Here is a 16,101-nt window from a genome sequence, read left to right as displayed (position 1 = left end):
AAACACTTTATCTTCCTGGTTATTGTAACGCTACGTGTTTGACATTATTTAAGACGTTATCATGCCCGGGAAAGGACAGTTTTCCTCTTCTGTGGCTGTGGGGGGTGGGCGTGGCTTGCGGACCTGCTGCGAAGCGGAGTGTGTCAGTTAGTCCCATGTTGATGTCATCAAACTTCTTTCTTGCTTGGAAGATACACACACAATTGTAACTGTTATTTCTTCCTGCAAATAATAAATATGTACAACGTGTTTGGATGTATTCATTTATGTAAAATTGTCATTAAATGTAATATTGCCTGACAAAAAGTGATACGACGTACGTAATATTTTGATATTTACACATCGCATATTTACACACGCGCATCTGACTAGAATACCCTTATGTGCATTACATATATCAACATCAACTACCTACTGTACTGTTTACTTGTTGAAATACCCTTTTTAGAACAAATATCTACCCACATAATTTATATGTGTATATATAATATATATATATATGTGTATGTATGTATATGCATATATATATATATATATATATATATATATATATATATATATATATATATATATATATATATATATATATATATATGCATATACATACATACACGTATATATATATATATGCATATATATATATATATATATATATGCATATACATACATACACGTATATATATATATATATATATATATATATATATATATATATATATATATATATATATATATATATGCATATACATACATACACGTATATATATATATATGCATATATATATATATATATATATATATATATATATATGCATATACATACATACACGTATATATATATATGCATATATATATATATATATATATATATATATATATATATATATATATATATATATATATATATATATATATATATATGCATATACATACATACACGTATATATATATATATGCATATATATATATATATATATATATATATATATATATATATATATATATATATATGCATATATATATATATACGTGTATGTATGTATATGCATATATATATATATGCATATATATATATATATATACATACACGTATATATATATATATGCATATATATATATATATATATATGCATATATATATATATATATATATATATATATATATATATATATATATATATATATATATATATATGCATATATATATATATACGTGTATGTATGTATATGCATATATATATATATATATATATATATATATATATATATATATATATATATATATATATATATATATGCATATACATACATACACATATATATATATATTATATATACACATATAAATTATGTGGGTAGATATTTGCTCTAAAAAGGGTATTTCAACAAGTAAACAATACAGTAGGTAGTTGATGTTGATATGTAATGCACATAAGGGTATTCTAGTCAGATGCGCGTGTGTAAATATGCGATGTGTAAATATCAAAATATTACGTACGTCGTATCACTTTTTGTCAGGCAATATTACATTTAATGACAATTTTACATAAATGAATACATCCAAACACGTTGTACATATTTATTATTTGCAGGAAGAAATAACAGTTACAATTGTGTGTGTATCTTCCAAGCAAGAAAGAAGTTTGATGACATCAACATGGGACTAACTGACACACTCCGCTTCGCAGCAGGTCCGCAAGCCACGCCCACCCCCCACAGCCACAGAAGAGGAAAACTGTCCTTTCCCGGGCATGATAACGTCTTAAATAATGTCAAACACGTAGCGTTACAATAACCAGGAAGATAAAGTGTTTGTTTCACACCTACTAATCAAGCATTCACATTTTGCCACAACACACATGGGGAAAGTCCTATCTGGAAATACAGCCATATTAACTCCTAAACTGCCATTTTAACACACACTAAACCATCAGCACGCATCCAATGCTTTCTCGTGGCCACGAGAAAGTTTCTCGTGGCCACGAGAAAGTTTCTCGTGGCCACGAGAAAGTATCTCGTGGCCACGAGAAAGTATCTCGTGGCCACGAGAAAGTTTCTCGTGGCCACGAGAAACTTTTTATTAAAAAAAAAAAAAAAAAAAAAAAAAAAATTAATTTTTTTTTTTTTTTTTTTTTTAATAAAAAGTTTCTCGTGGCCACGAGAAACTTTCTCGTGGCCACGAGATACTTTCTCGTGGCCACGAGATACTTTCTCGTGGCCACGAGATACATGTCTAAAAAAAAAAAAATTCCCATGTCCCTTTAGGGGCTCCGTAATATTTCTAACAAAGACAAATCATTATTTCTTCTAGGTTTTCCACAACAAAATTTTTAAAAGAAATTCAAAAGACTTTGAAATAAGATTTAAATTTGATTCTACAGATTTTCTAGATTTGCCAGAATAATTTTAATCATAATAAGTTTGAAGAAATATTTCACAAATATTCTTCGTCGAAAAAACAGAGGCTAAAATGAAGAATTAAATTAAAATGTATTTATTATTCTTTACAATAAAAAAAAATACATTTACTTGAACATTGGTTTAAATTGTCAGGAAAGAAGAGGAAGGAATTTAAAAGGTAAAAAGGTATATGTGTTTAAAAATCCTAAAATCATTTTTAAGGTTGTATTTTTTCTCTAAAATTGTCTTTCTGAAAGTTATAAGAAGCAAAGTAAAAAAAATAATGGATTTATTTAAACAAGTGAAGACCAAGTCTTTAAAATATTTTCTTGGATTTTCAAATTCTATTTGAGTTTTGTCTCTCTTAGAATTAAAAATGTCGGGCAAAGCGAGACCAGCTTGCTAGTAAATAAATACAATTTAAAAAAGAGAGGCAGCTCACTGGTAAGTGCTGCTATTTGAGCTATTTTTAGAACAGGCCAGCGGGCTACTCATCTGGTCCTTACGGGCTACCTGGTGCCCGCGGGCACCGCGTTGGTGACCCCTGCGATATTGATATCGTATATCGTATAAGTATCGGTTTATATTAGCTAGCATGTAAATTGTCCGGTATAAGACCTCCGATTCTTGAAGTTAACATCTACTTGTGGTTAGAGTGTCCGCCCTGAGATGGATAGGTCGTGAGTTCAAACCCCAGCCAAGTCATACCAAAGACTGTAAAAATGGGAGCCATTACCTCCCTGCTTGACACTCTGCATCAAGGGACCTCCCTGCTTGACACTCGGCATCAAGGGTTGGAATTGGGGGTTAAAACTCCGAAAATGATTCCCGGGTGCGGCCACCGCTGCTGCGCACTGCTCCCCTCACCTCCCAGGGGGTGATCAAGGGTGATGGGTCAAATGCAGAGAATAATTTCGCCACACCTAGTGTGTGTGTGACAATCATTGCTACTTTAACTTTAACTTAAATGTCATCCAATAAAACATTTTCTATTTTAGCCAAGGCATCTACAAAAGGTAGACAAGCCAGGCTATAGGCTACTAGGAGCTAACAAGCACACAAGCTAGTCGGGTTGTACATCTTTGTGATGGACGATTAGATACGCATCTCCATACGTGAGTTACCAGAATGCAGTCACGGTTTATGTTGTTGTCCAGGGAGCAAACGATGGAATTTGCGTTTCAAAATACAGGAGTTTTCCTGGTAAAATAAGTGACTTTCCATTTGGTAATTTGGTGTAGCGGCACAACAAATGGTGTCAACCTTACACAATAACACTCAGCATACACGACAGCACAAAAGCATTGTGGACTTCTCATGCTTGTGAGAGTTTTCATGCTCACATCATTGCTTCCCCCCGTGTGATCCCTTCAAACGGGTGTTGCACAAATGATGTGTCTGACATTGATCTACTTGAGAATAAGCCTCCTATTTATCAAAATATTGACACAAATTTGTGGTTTTGGCAGAGATACCTTCTCCAGCGTTGTCCATCCATCACACTTGATCTGATTTAATTGAATCATGTGACCTGCGGTCGCTTATATTTACCGATTGCTTCCACGGGAGAACTTCAAAAAGGGAGAGCAAAATACGGGAGTTACTGGTGGAGGGTTGACGGGTATGGGTGAAACAACCGGCCTGTAGGTTTTAGCCGGGTCAGCCTCTCACACAGTAGGGGGGCTGGAGGCCGCCAGAAGAGGCCTAACTTCTGTAGTTTTAAAGTCCATAAAGTGCTTTTGTCAGCGTCGAACATCAACTTCCGACTGTTTGCTCGGTTTTGCGACGTGGAACTCCAAAAACATAAAGGAACAAAAGATGTCTCGAAACAAAAAGGAACAGATGTCTAGAAACATGTACAAACAAAAGGAGAGAAAGTGGCTGCTGCGTCCGCTATTTTACAATCTTATTAGTACTCATACTGATCCCTGTGTTAAAGGGGCTATTTGCAACATTCACACAGGTGCCTAGGGGGCGCTAACTTTCCACTGTATTTTACACAGCATATCACGCCTTCTCCCAGGTAATGACATAATTACACACGTATGTACGTAACACAGGCACGCACATCGGCTTTAGGTGTTAGAGAAAAGGATGAAGGAAGGAAAGATTGTTTTATAAATATCTCCATCATGCCTCCATGCTTTGATTTCACTTTTTCGGGACTTGTACGGATCCTAAATACACAAAACAGGTACCAATACGCAGGCATGTGATTTTTACGTCTATAGTCGGAAGTGCGTCTTTTTCATCTCTATAAAAAATTTTTGTTTTTAATTATGTTTTTTCGATCTACAATGTGTGTTAAAATCTTGATCCGTCTCTATGCCAAACCTGCCAACAACTACGGTTTTCCCGTAATGAGTAACGGTTTTCCTGTAATGAGATATGTTATTTCATGCTATAAATCACAAATGGCTATTCAGATAAAGGAAGTTCGCTAATAGAATAAACATTGTTTGTACTCTTTATGATTTTTGCATTTGGAGCAGTTACAAGTGGAGAGGGAGTCAAAGAGACAGAAATTGGCTATAAAATCCAAGGCAGAATCCACTAAAGCAGAAACAAAAAGGAAAATGCAAGCTGCTCAGAAATTTGCCAGGAAGGCTCATGTGAGAGCCATCAAAGCAATAATGCCAAAGTCATGTGTAAATAATGTCAATAACTAGATGAACCATCTGTGGCTGTGAAGTGAACACTAGTAAGGTTGTAAATACTGTATAGAGTAGGCTAACCCATGTGGTTCCTGTGGATGTGAACATAATTACTGTAGTGACTAAATAACATAGTGACTGAAACACACACAGTGATTCATTTGGATGAATGTATTTATGTCAACTCTGTTGATCCTTTTTCAATTATTTAAACTCTAAAACATCTTTAAATTGTGCTTTTTTGCTATTTTTTGCCAGGAAGGCTCATGTCAGAGCCATCAAAGAAAATAGGCCAAAGTAATGTGTGAATGAAGCAAAGTAATGTGTCAATAATGTCAATAACTAGATGAACCATCTGTGGCTGTGAAGTGAACACTAGTAAGGTTGTAAATACTGTATAGAGTAGGCTAACCCATGTGGTTCCTGTGGATGTGAACATAATTACTGTAGTGCAGGCCTGGGCAATTATTTTGACTCGGGGGCCACATTTAGAGAAAAAATGTGTCTGGGGGCCGGCATATCTGTTTTTAGGAACACTAATACAAAACCTCACAATAATGTCTTGAATGCTAAAAACGTTATGACAGACCGCCTTAAAAAACGTAATGGAATTTTACATTTTTCTATGAACGATAAAACACGGAATATTGACAAAATATGAATGTCACACCCCCTTTCGATCGACATATTTTACAATCAAGTGAAACGCAACAAAAATGCAAGAACGAGTGAAATATGAACACAAAGGGTACAAAATAAACCCACCTACGATCTGATATATCTGAAATATCACTAAGCTTTAGAACTTTGTTGTGAAAATCTCTTTCCGCGTCTGTGGAAACGCTACCCGCCCAAACAGCTTGGTGCGTCGTCTGAGCTGCTGTGACTTAGATTACCATAGTAACTAATTCGATTACCATAGTAACTTGTATATAGTGCAAAAGCGCAGATTCCAACCATTGAAATACTTCGTATAGTTCAAGACTTACGGTCATTAGAAATCATCACTGCACATCATAATGGCAGCTACACTTTCCATCTTAAAGATCTAAAAAAATTATTTGGGAATGTCCGGCGGGCCTGATTGAAAAGCTTAACGGGCCGCATGTGGCCCCCGGGCCTTAATTTGCCCAGGTCTGCTGTAGTGACTAAATAACATAGTGACTGAAACACACATAGTGATTCATTTGGATGGATGTATTTATGTCAACTCTGTTGATCCTTTTTCAATTATTTAAACTCTAAAACATCTTTAAATTGTGCTTTTTTGCTATTTTTTTGCCAGGAAGGCTCATGTCAGAGCCATCAAAGAAAATAGGCCAAAGTAATGTGTGAATGAAGCAAAGTAATGTGTCAATAACTAGATGAACCATCTGTGGCTGTGAAGTGAACACTAGTAAGGTTGTAAATACTGTATAGAGTAGGCTAACCCATGTGGTTCCTGTGGATGTGAACATAATTACTGTAGTGACTCAATAACATAGTGACTGAAACACACATAGTGATTCATTTGGATTAATGTATTTATGTCAACTCTGTTGATCCTTTTTCAATTATTTAAACTCTAAAACATCTTTAAATTGTGCTTTTTTGCTATTTTTTGCCAGGAAGGCTCATGTCAGAGCCATCATAGAAAATAGGCCAAAGTAATGTGTGAATGAAGCAAAGTAATGTGTCAATAATGTCAATAACTAGATGAACCATCTGTGGCTGTGAAGTGAACACTAGTAAGGTTGTAAATACTGTATAGAGTAGGCTAACCCATGTGGTTCCTGTGGATGTGAACATAATTACTGTAGTGACTCAATAACATAGTGACTGAAACAGACAGTGATTCATTTGGATGAATGTATTTATGTCAACTCTGTTGATCCTTTTTCAATTCTTTTAAACGCTAAAACATCTTTAAATGGTGCTTATTTTTGTGCAAATGTTTGCATGTTCAATTGCTGAAAAACCAGGAGCTTCGGGGAAGGGGGGGACCAGGGACCTGGACCTGGGTTTTAGTCTTTTTCATGAAGTTCAAATCACATGCCTGAAGATGTTTGCATGATAGGACCCTTTTAAATGCGTCATCAACAGAGAAGATGCTGCTCTCAGTAATGCCATGTGATACGAGAAATTGTTTATGCTTGTTGTCATTTAGTGGTGGAGCCGCCGCCCTCAACTGTCAGCAAAAATTCCTCAACGGTGCCGGCGCGGAATGGCGTCCCTCGCTTGATGGTGACGCCCAGAGTGTCGGGCCTGGAGCGGAGTCAGGAGAAAAACCTGGAGCCGCACTTCCCAGAGCCGGTTTCGTCTTCTACCTCCTTCTCCTGCCGGCCGGCCCGCTCCCCGGTCACAGCAGCCGGCCCGCTCCCCAGGCCCGGCGCCATGAACGGGAACGGCGGCCGCCACAACGGCAGCCCCCCGCTGTCCAAGCCCAAGCCCTTCCTCACCTTGGCGGGACCCTCTCATTCCCTTTACAGCAGGTCAGCGCCCGCCGCAGGTTTTGACCGTGAACTGGTACAAACACAATCTGTTTGTCTTCAGGAGCAGCACGCCAGCCAAACCGCCATCTTCAGTTTCATCCGTTGCCTCGTCTTCATCTTCCATGCGGCCCCCGACGCCCTCCACCAGTGTGTCCATGTCTTACATCCGGGGCGCAGGCTCCTCTGGCCCCCTCCGACCTCCGTCTCGAGCCAACTCCGGCGCCTTGTTCACTTCCTCACCCGGCCTCCCTCCCCCACCCCCACTGCTGCAAGGCCCCTCCCACTCTACAGCGGCAGGTACGACATGAAACGCCACCAGGCGTCTCATCGTGTAGATTCTTCAAATTGTCTTTAACACAATGCAACGCTTTTTGCCACAGACCAGGAAATGCTGCGTCAGAATTTGAACTCGCACTTCCTGAACACCCAAGAGCGCGAGGGCAGACGCAGCGCTCCGGGGGCCGAGAGCAGCAACGGCGGCGGCGCCACGGGACGCTCCACTCCCAGCGGGCCGTCGGCGTCGAGTTCCACGCCGGGATCAACGGGCCGAAGTTCCCAGAACCAGCCGAGCATCCAGCCCCTGGCCTTCCAGTTCCATCAGCACAACCACCAGCACCAACACACGCACACACACCAACACTTCACACCCTTCCTGCACCCCACCGCCTCTGCACCCCCACTGGTGAGCGCCGTCCTTGTCAAATCGTCCCCAAGGTTGACATCTTTTAACCCTCTCACTGCTTTTTTTGTCTTCTCAGTTCGATAAGTACCCAGGAAAAATGGAAGGGCTGTATCGGCACCCTGTAAGTCCCACACATATGTTGCTGCTGCTTGACTCTACTTGCAGCTCCGTGACCATGAAGTGTGTGTGTGTGTCTGTGTGTGTCTGTGTCTGTGTCTGTGTGCGTGTTGTTGCAGTTCTTCCCACAGTACCCGCCGCCACCCTCAGTGCCCAATATCCAGCCCGTGATCCCTCCCACCGGGCCTTTCAGCTCTCTGCAAGGAGCATTCCAGCCAAAGGTGAGACTCGTGTTGTCCCCATACCAAATGTACGTACATACTTTTCAAAATAAACGCCACAACAGAAAAGGCTTTATTTTAATTGAAACATTTATGATACATTAAACATATCTTTCTTATTGTGATCAAAGAACAATTGATGCAATACAGTCGTGTTGAAAAGTTTACATACACTTGTTGACAAAGATAAGACCTTCTGGAGGAAATTTCTGTGGTCAGATAAAACAAAAATTGAGCCACAATACCCAGCAATATGTTTGGAGGAGAAAGGGTGAGGCCTTTAATCCCAGGAACACCAGACCTACCGTCAATCATGGTGGTGGTAGTATTATGCTCTGGGCCTGTTTTGCTGCCAATAGAACTGTTGCTTTACAGAGAGTAAATGGGACAATGAAAAAGAAGGATTATCTCCAAATTCTTCAGGACAAGCTAAAATCATCAGCCCGGAGGTTGGGTCTTGGGCGCAGTTGGGTTTTCCAACAGGACAATGACCCCAAACACACGTCAAAAGTGGTAAAGGAATGGCTAAATCAGGCTACAATGAAGGTTTTAGATTGGCCTTCCCAAATTCCTGACTTAAACGCGTAGACAATGCTGAAGAAACAAGTTCATGTCAGAAAACCAACGCATTTAGCTCAACTGCACCAATTTTGTCAAGAGGACTGGTCAAAAATTCCAGCAGAAGCTTGTGGATGGCTACCAAAAGCGCCTTATTGCAGGTAAACTTGCCAAGGGACATGTAAGCAAATATTAACATTGCTGTATGTATACTTTTGACCCTGACATTTTCAGTAGACCCATAATAAATTCATAAAAGAAGCAAACTTCATGAATGTTTTTTGTGACCAACAACTATGTGCTCCAATCACTCTATCACAACAAAATAAGAGTTGTAGAAATGATTGGAAACTCAAGACAGCCATGACATGATGTTCTTTACACGTGTATGTAAACATTTAACCACCACTGTAAATAAGATAATGAACGTACTAGACACCTTCTATTTGCATACAGGCTACAAAGGCTCTTAATTTGGCCTTATTTTGATACTTTTCAAAATAAAGGCCACCACAAAAAATGTCATTATATGGCTTTATTTTAATAGAAATATTTATGATACGTTTAAACATATGTTTCTTATAGCGATCAAAGAACAATGTATGCATTAGATAAGACAATGGACATACTAGAGCATTTTGGATAGTTTGGTTGGACGAGGGAGTGTTTTATTTGGAAACAATACACGTGTGGAAGTAATGATGGACTCTGATGCTGTGTTCCTATGGTCTAATGCGGTTCTACCAGTCCACCCGTGATCGTATCGCTCGCCAGGATGTGATGTTTACTTTCACCTGCACCGTGCTATCACTTGCAGTGCTAGTGGAGATGTCTTCAGTTGACTGACGCCCTGTGTGTGTCTGTGTGTGTGTCTGTGTGTGTGTCTGTGTGTGCGTGTGTCACAGCCTCTCGTTCCTCAGGGAACCGGTCCGGAGTTGAGCGCTCGCCTCGGGGTGGTTCCTCACCACCTGCAGCCAAAAGACCCCCGGGTAAGGACAGCATTGTCACAAAGTTTGCACCATTGCTGGAGTAGACCATGCAACACAAATTAGAGATCGACCGATTATTGGCGCCCATATTTGACGTTTTGACGTATATCGGTATCGGCCTTTTTCTTAATCGGTATCTGCATTTTTCTTTTCACACTACGACTGAACCACATCAGCAAGTACAATATATACATATATGATACCAGTATTTAGTGTTCGGTTGGCTCGATACCAATATTTTAGTACCAATCAATCAATAAATCTAAGTTTATTTATACACTACCGTTCAAAAGTTTGGGGTCACCCAAACAATTTAGTGGAATAGCCTTCATTTCTAAGAACAAGAATAGACTGTCGAGTTTCAGATGAAAGTTCTCTTTTTCTGGCCATTTTGAGCGTTTAATTGACCCCACAAATGTGATGCTCCAGAAACTCAATCTGCTCAAAGGAAGGTCAGTTTTGTAGCTTCTGTAACGAGCTAAACTGTTTTCAGATGTGTGAACATGATTGCACAAGGGTTTTCTAATCATCAATTAGCCTTCTGAGCCAATGAGCAAACACATTGTACCATTAGAACACTGGAGTGATAGTTGCTGGAAATGGGCCTCTATACATCTATGTAGATATTGCACCAAAAACCAGACATTTGCAGCTAGAATAGTCATTTACCACAGCAATGTATAGAGTGTATTTCTTTAAAGTGAAGACTAGTTTAAAGTTATCTTCATTGAAAAGTACAGTGCTTTGCCTTCAAAAATAAGGACATTTCAATGTGACCCCAAACTTTTGAACGGTAGTGTATATCCCTAAACCACATGTCTCAAAGGGCTGCACAAGCCAAAACAACATCCTCGGCTCAGATCCCACATCAGGGCAAGAAAAAACTCAACCCAATGGGATACAATGAGAAACCTTGTAGTACCGGTACCAAAATGTATTTTGATACTTTTGTAAATAAAAGGGACCACAAAAAAATGGCATTATTGGCTTTATTTTAACAAAAAATCTTATGTTACATTAAACATATGTTTATTTTTGCAATTTAGTCCTTAAATAAAATAGTGAACATACTAGACAACTTGTCTTTTAGTAGAAAGTAAACAAACAAAGGCTCTTAATATTGTGTCATTTATCTACCTATTATTTTGTTAACATCATAAAGGACAAGCTGTAAAAATGTATTATTAATCCACTTGCTCATTTACTGTTAATATCTGCTTATTTTCTGTTTCAACATGTTCTATCTACACTTCTGTTAAAATGTAATAGTCACTTATTCTTCTCTTCTTTGATACTTTACATTAGTTTTGGATGATTCCACAAATGTAGGTATCGATCCGATACCAAGTAGTTACAGGATCATACATTGGTCATAATTTAAGTCCTCATGTGTCCAGGGACGTCTATGAATCATATTAGTATCGATTAGATACGCTCTTGTACTTGGTATCATTACAGTGGATGTCAGGTGTAGATCCACCCTTGGCGTTTGTTTACATTGTGACGCCGGTGAGCTACGGTGTGTAGTAAAGCATGTTTAGCTATTCCTCGTCCTCCAGTGATAATGGTACATGTAAAAAAAACATACTTTATTTGTCGCCATGGAGGTGAGGATTAGTGATTTAGAAGTAGCTAAAACACTGCCGATTGCGGATGGACATTAGCCGCTAACTAGCTAGCCATGTCTTAAAGCACCTCTTCCTGAGGGTGTTTCAGTGTTATAACTTCACCTTTATCTTTACTTTTTACACCAAAATGCGTCCATTCTCCCTTTTCTGTCTACACACTGTGTCTGCTTGTAAGTACTCTGTGTGTGCGCTGCCGAACATGCTCCTCTGCTCGTAAAACCAGCAATGTCACGACGTGACGACGACACACCGTCATGTCTGTAAAAAAAGAAATATGGCGAACCGGTACTTTTCAAAATGACTATAGTACCGTTTTTGATTCATTAGTACCACAATACTATACTAGTACCAGTATACTGTACAACCCTAATTTAGTGTTAAAAAAATTAATAATTAGTGAAATAGATAGTAATAACCACTGCTCAATGACCAGCACTTTTGTCCTGCATGAGAAAATGTCTCTTTATGCAGGAGCCCCATTTTTTATTTCATTCATTTAAGAATGAAAATGACTCCTTGTCGATAATCCTCCTATATTCTTCTCCGGTCTGCCCGCGGCCCACTTTCTCTCCTTGCAGTGCTTGTCGCCAACAGTGCGTCTCCTCTGCTTACTTGACAAAACTTTCTATTTTTGCCGGGAAGTCCAGTTTTTGTCCTTCTTTCCTGGCGTCTTCTCAGCCCCGTTTTGTTTGTTTTTGCTACTGCAGCGATGGAGTCGTTCGACGTGCCTCCGTCCGCAACACTCGGAGCGTGGGCTCATTAGAGGAGCGCCACCAGTTTCATGTTCCGGGATTTAATCAAATGGAAACAGAAAAGATATCTCTGCCAAAAATGCAAACTTTTTTGTAAACATCCTGACAAATATGAGATGATTATATAAGTAAAGAAGAGCAGGCAGCACATTCTCACACATTCTCATGCTTTCTGTAACATCCAGGAAGAAATCTCAATTATAGTCTAGGTGAAGGAGCCCAGAATAGTTTTTATTGAAATGTTGACAATATTTCAGAAACCTTACAATGTGTTGAATCTATCAAGTGTTATAAAAGTGTATAAAATGGAGTAGATGAGTTATTGTGATGTAGAGAAATCTCCTATTTTGTCCAATTTTCCCAGGATATTTCCTATATTTTGAAATGCAAATGTTGATGCTCCTCTTAGACACGCGCAGTAAATGTGTTTGATGATAAAGTAAACACAACATCAAACATTGTGTCACTACTGGTCCCACCTAAATCATAATGTTAAAAAACAACTTAAAGCCTTGTCCAGGTGTTTACTGACATATACCAGGTTTTCAGGGGTCATCGAAAAGCATTCAAAGTCAATCAAATGGAATTTGCGAAAATCAAGGCCTTAAATGGCATGAAAAAGCTTTAAATGATATGTCCAGAGCAGACCTGGGCATTGTACGGCCCGCGGGCCGCATCCGGCCCTTTGCGCATCCCTGTCCGGCCCGCGTGAGGCCAATCATAAATTACAAAATACATTTCAAAAAGTATCTATGTCGAGTGTGCAATACAACGGTGCTGCTTTTGTTTTGAAAAGCGTTATTTGTATTACTTCCGTGTGGACGTATGCGCGTGTGCGATTGTGAGTGAATTGAACGGCGCAATAACAAATTACAAAATAAAGTTTAAAAAACATCTATGTCGTGCGCGCAATACAACTGTGGTGCTTTTATTTTGAAATGTGTTATTTATGCCGTATGTCCGGGGGGAACCTGTGAGTGAAGGTGCATAGAGACAAGTGATGAGGCGCTAAAAAAAGAAAAGTTGATGACGAATGGCGTGTTTTGGACTGGCAAGTATTTCTTTACATAAATTAATGGTAAAGCCGTGTGCTTAATTTGTGGTACACAGCTTGCTGTGTACCACATATCATTTTAATCGCCACTACACGAAGAAACACGAGGGAAAATACCGGAATGTGTCTGACGAAGCGCGCGCAAGGGAGGCTGATGTAAAACTGCAACCCCAACAAGGACTTTTTGCCATATTTCACACCCCCAGAGATGCAGCCGTCAGGACAAGTTTAGTCATTTCTCACAAAAGCGCCAGAAAAAGTAAGGCGTTTTCTGACGGAGAGTTTATTAAGGAGTGCTTATTGGACTCTGTTGCGCTGTATGCCCGGAGACGTGGACTGTTTTTCGCTAACTTTGGATGAGAGCTCTGATGTACGTGACACCTCCAGCTGCTCTTCTTCTTACGTGGGATAACTGCAGACTTTCAAATCACGGAGTAGCTGGCAGCCATGCAGTCAATTAAAGAGACAACCACAGGTAATGACTTGTTCACATAGGTAAATGCGTGTTTGGACATGTTAGGACTGAAATGGGACAAGCTGGCAGGTGTGACAATCCAATCCACTTTATTTATATAGCACATTTAAACAACAAAATGTTTCCAAAGTGCTGCACAACAATATTAAAAACAATATTCAAATATTATCCTTAGCTCCACCAATGACTGAATAAAAAGAAAAAACAATTACATATAAAACCAATATAAAAAACAATATAAAATAAATATGATTAAAAACTATTTTTAACAACAGATGGTTGTCCAAATATGATGGGGAAAAATGTTGGATAATGCAGGATAAAGTGACCATCAAAAGCAATCTGCTTTTGTATAAAGTTAAGTTAGGTTAAATTAAATTATTATTATTATTATTAATGATTATTATTATTATCATCATTATTATTTATCTTACGGTATATCAAAAATAATATTGAGCAAAATTGAATTGAAATATTGTCGTGTGGTCCTCCAACAGTGCTCGGGTTGCTTATGCGGCCCCCGGTGAAAATTAATTGCCCACCCCTGGTCCAGAGGCATTAGAAATGTATTACAATTGTAGTCCTGGGCTGATAGTACGTCAATTAATCGAAAATTAAAGGAAATTGAACCTGATAACTTTGCCGTCATGGATAAATGGCTATGTCTGTGTTTCTTTCTGCGTTTCCGGCTTTCATACTGAATACAGAGGTCTCACTCTGTGCATCGCTCTCAGCACTTAAGCATGTTTATTCCACAGTGGAATTACACCGACACAGTGAGCTTCTTGTCAGTCATCCACAATCGTTTCGGTACTCACAGGCGGTACCTACTTACAATTCTCCTCCGCATATTTTCCTGTGTGAAGTTGTGGTAGTGACACTCACTTGAATGTTTCGGCTGGAACTAATCATTGTATTACAAAGTTGACTTTTAATGTGCACATTGCTCCGAAACCGTAGGAGAAGCTCGACGTTGGCGAGAGTGGGCTGTGTGCACCCCGGAAGTAATGTATCGACAAGATGACCAATCAAAGCGCTTTTTTCCGAACCTTATTTCAACAACAATATGATGCATCGAATTCAAACAATCAGAACATACAAGTTAACATGTCTCTGTACATGTTTTCCAAATATATACATAGAAATGATTGTTCTCCATCATTTTCAAACGGCAATGAAGAAATTGAAACAATACCAGAATAAACGAAACATGAAAAACTGTGCAAGGGATAACAAAAGAAAATGCAACAAAAAATAATAATAGCTTTATATTAAAAATTTTTTTAAATGTATGTTGGCAATTGTCTTTAGTGTATTTTTTAGAACAATTACAGCCTACAGTTAATGTACTTTTCAACTACCGTAATTTCCGGACTATAAGCCGCTACTTTTTCCCCTCGTTCTGGTCCCTGCGGCTTATACAACGGTGCGGCTTATTTACGGCCTGTTCTTCTCCGACACCGACGAAGAGGATTTCGGTGGTTATAGTACGCAGGAGGAAGATGACGACACAATGATTAAAGACTGGCTTTCCATATACCGGTAGGCTGGTTATTTTGATAACGTACAGGCGAGCACTTTGTATTACTTTGCACCGTTGTATTATTTGTACTCTGCACGAATGCTGTTCGCCATGTCAAAGATGTGAAAGTTTGATTGAATGATTGAAAGATTTATTGTTAATAAATGGGACGCTTTGCGTTCCCAAACAGTCATCTCTGTCCCGACAATCCCCTCCGTGGTAGCAGGAACCCCTATATACTACGCTAATTACACATCAAAACCCTGCGGCTTATAGTCGGGTGCGGCTTATATATGGAGCAATCTGTATTTTCCCCTAAATTTAGCTGGTGCGGCTTATAGTCAGGTGCGGCTTATAGTCCAGAAATTACGGTATTCAAGATTATCATTGTCAAATGCTTACAATGTTGTCTCTACAGACAGTTGTAAGCTTTTATGTGTATATATATATATATGTATATATATATATATCAGCTAGGGCTGTGAATCTTTGGCCACCAAATGATTCGATTCTTGGGGGTAACGATTCTCCATATAGAATCGAGAATCGATTAAAAATCACTACTTTTTTAATAACAT

The 16,101-nt window shown here is 38.9% G+C and overlaps 1 protein-coding gene across 2 annotated transcripts in view; it reads left to right on the top strand.

The window, feature by feature from the left end:
* The window catches only part of fbrs (fibrosin), a 46,260-nt gene that overhangs the window by 12,870 nt on the left and 17,289 nt on the right, over positions 1-16,101 (top strand). For both annotated transcript variants that reach the window (XM_062030733.1, XM_062030732.1), the window contains exons 6-11: positions 7,201-7,525; positions 7,587-7,822; positions 7,906-8,207; positions 8,284-8,328; positions 8,444-8,545; positions 10,009-10,092. In XM_062030733.1, the coding sequence (XP_061886717.1) occupies positions 7,201-7,525; positions 7,587-7,822; positions 7,906-8,207; positions 8,284-8,328; positions 8,444-8,545; positions 10,009-10,092 (1,094 nt within the window). The remainder of the gene's footprint in view (positions 1-7,200; positions 7,526-7,586; positions 7,823-7,905; positions 8,208-8,283; positions 8,329-8,443; positions 8,546-10,008; positions 10,093-16,101) is intronic.

This window comes from Entelurus aequoreus, linkage group LG21, assembly GCF_033978785.1.
Source record: "Entelurus aequoreus isolate RoL-2023_Sb linkage group LG21, RoL_Eaeq_v1.1, whole genome shotgun sequence".
Classification (NCBI taxonomy): domain Eukaryota; kingdom Metazoa; phylum Chordata; class Actinopteri; order Syngnathiformes; family Syngnathidae; genus Entelurus; species Entelurus aequoreus.
The sequence above is the reverse complement of the archived record's forward strand: the minus strand, read 5'-3'. Positions and strand labels throughout refer to the sequence as shown.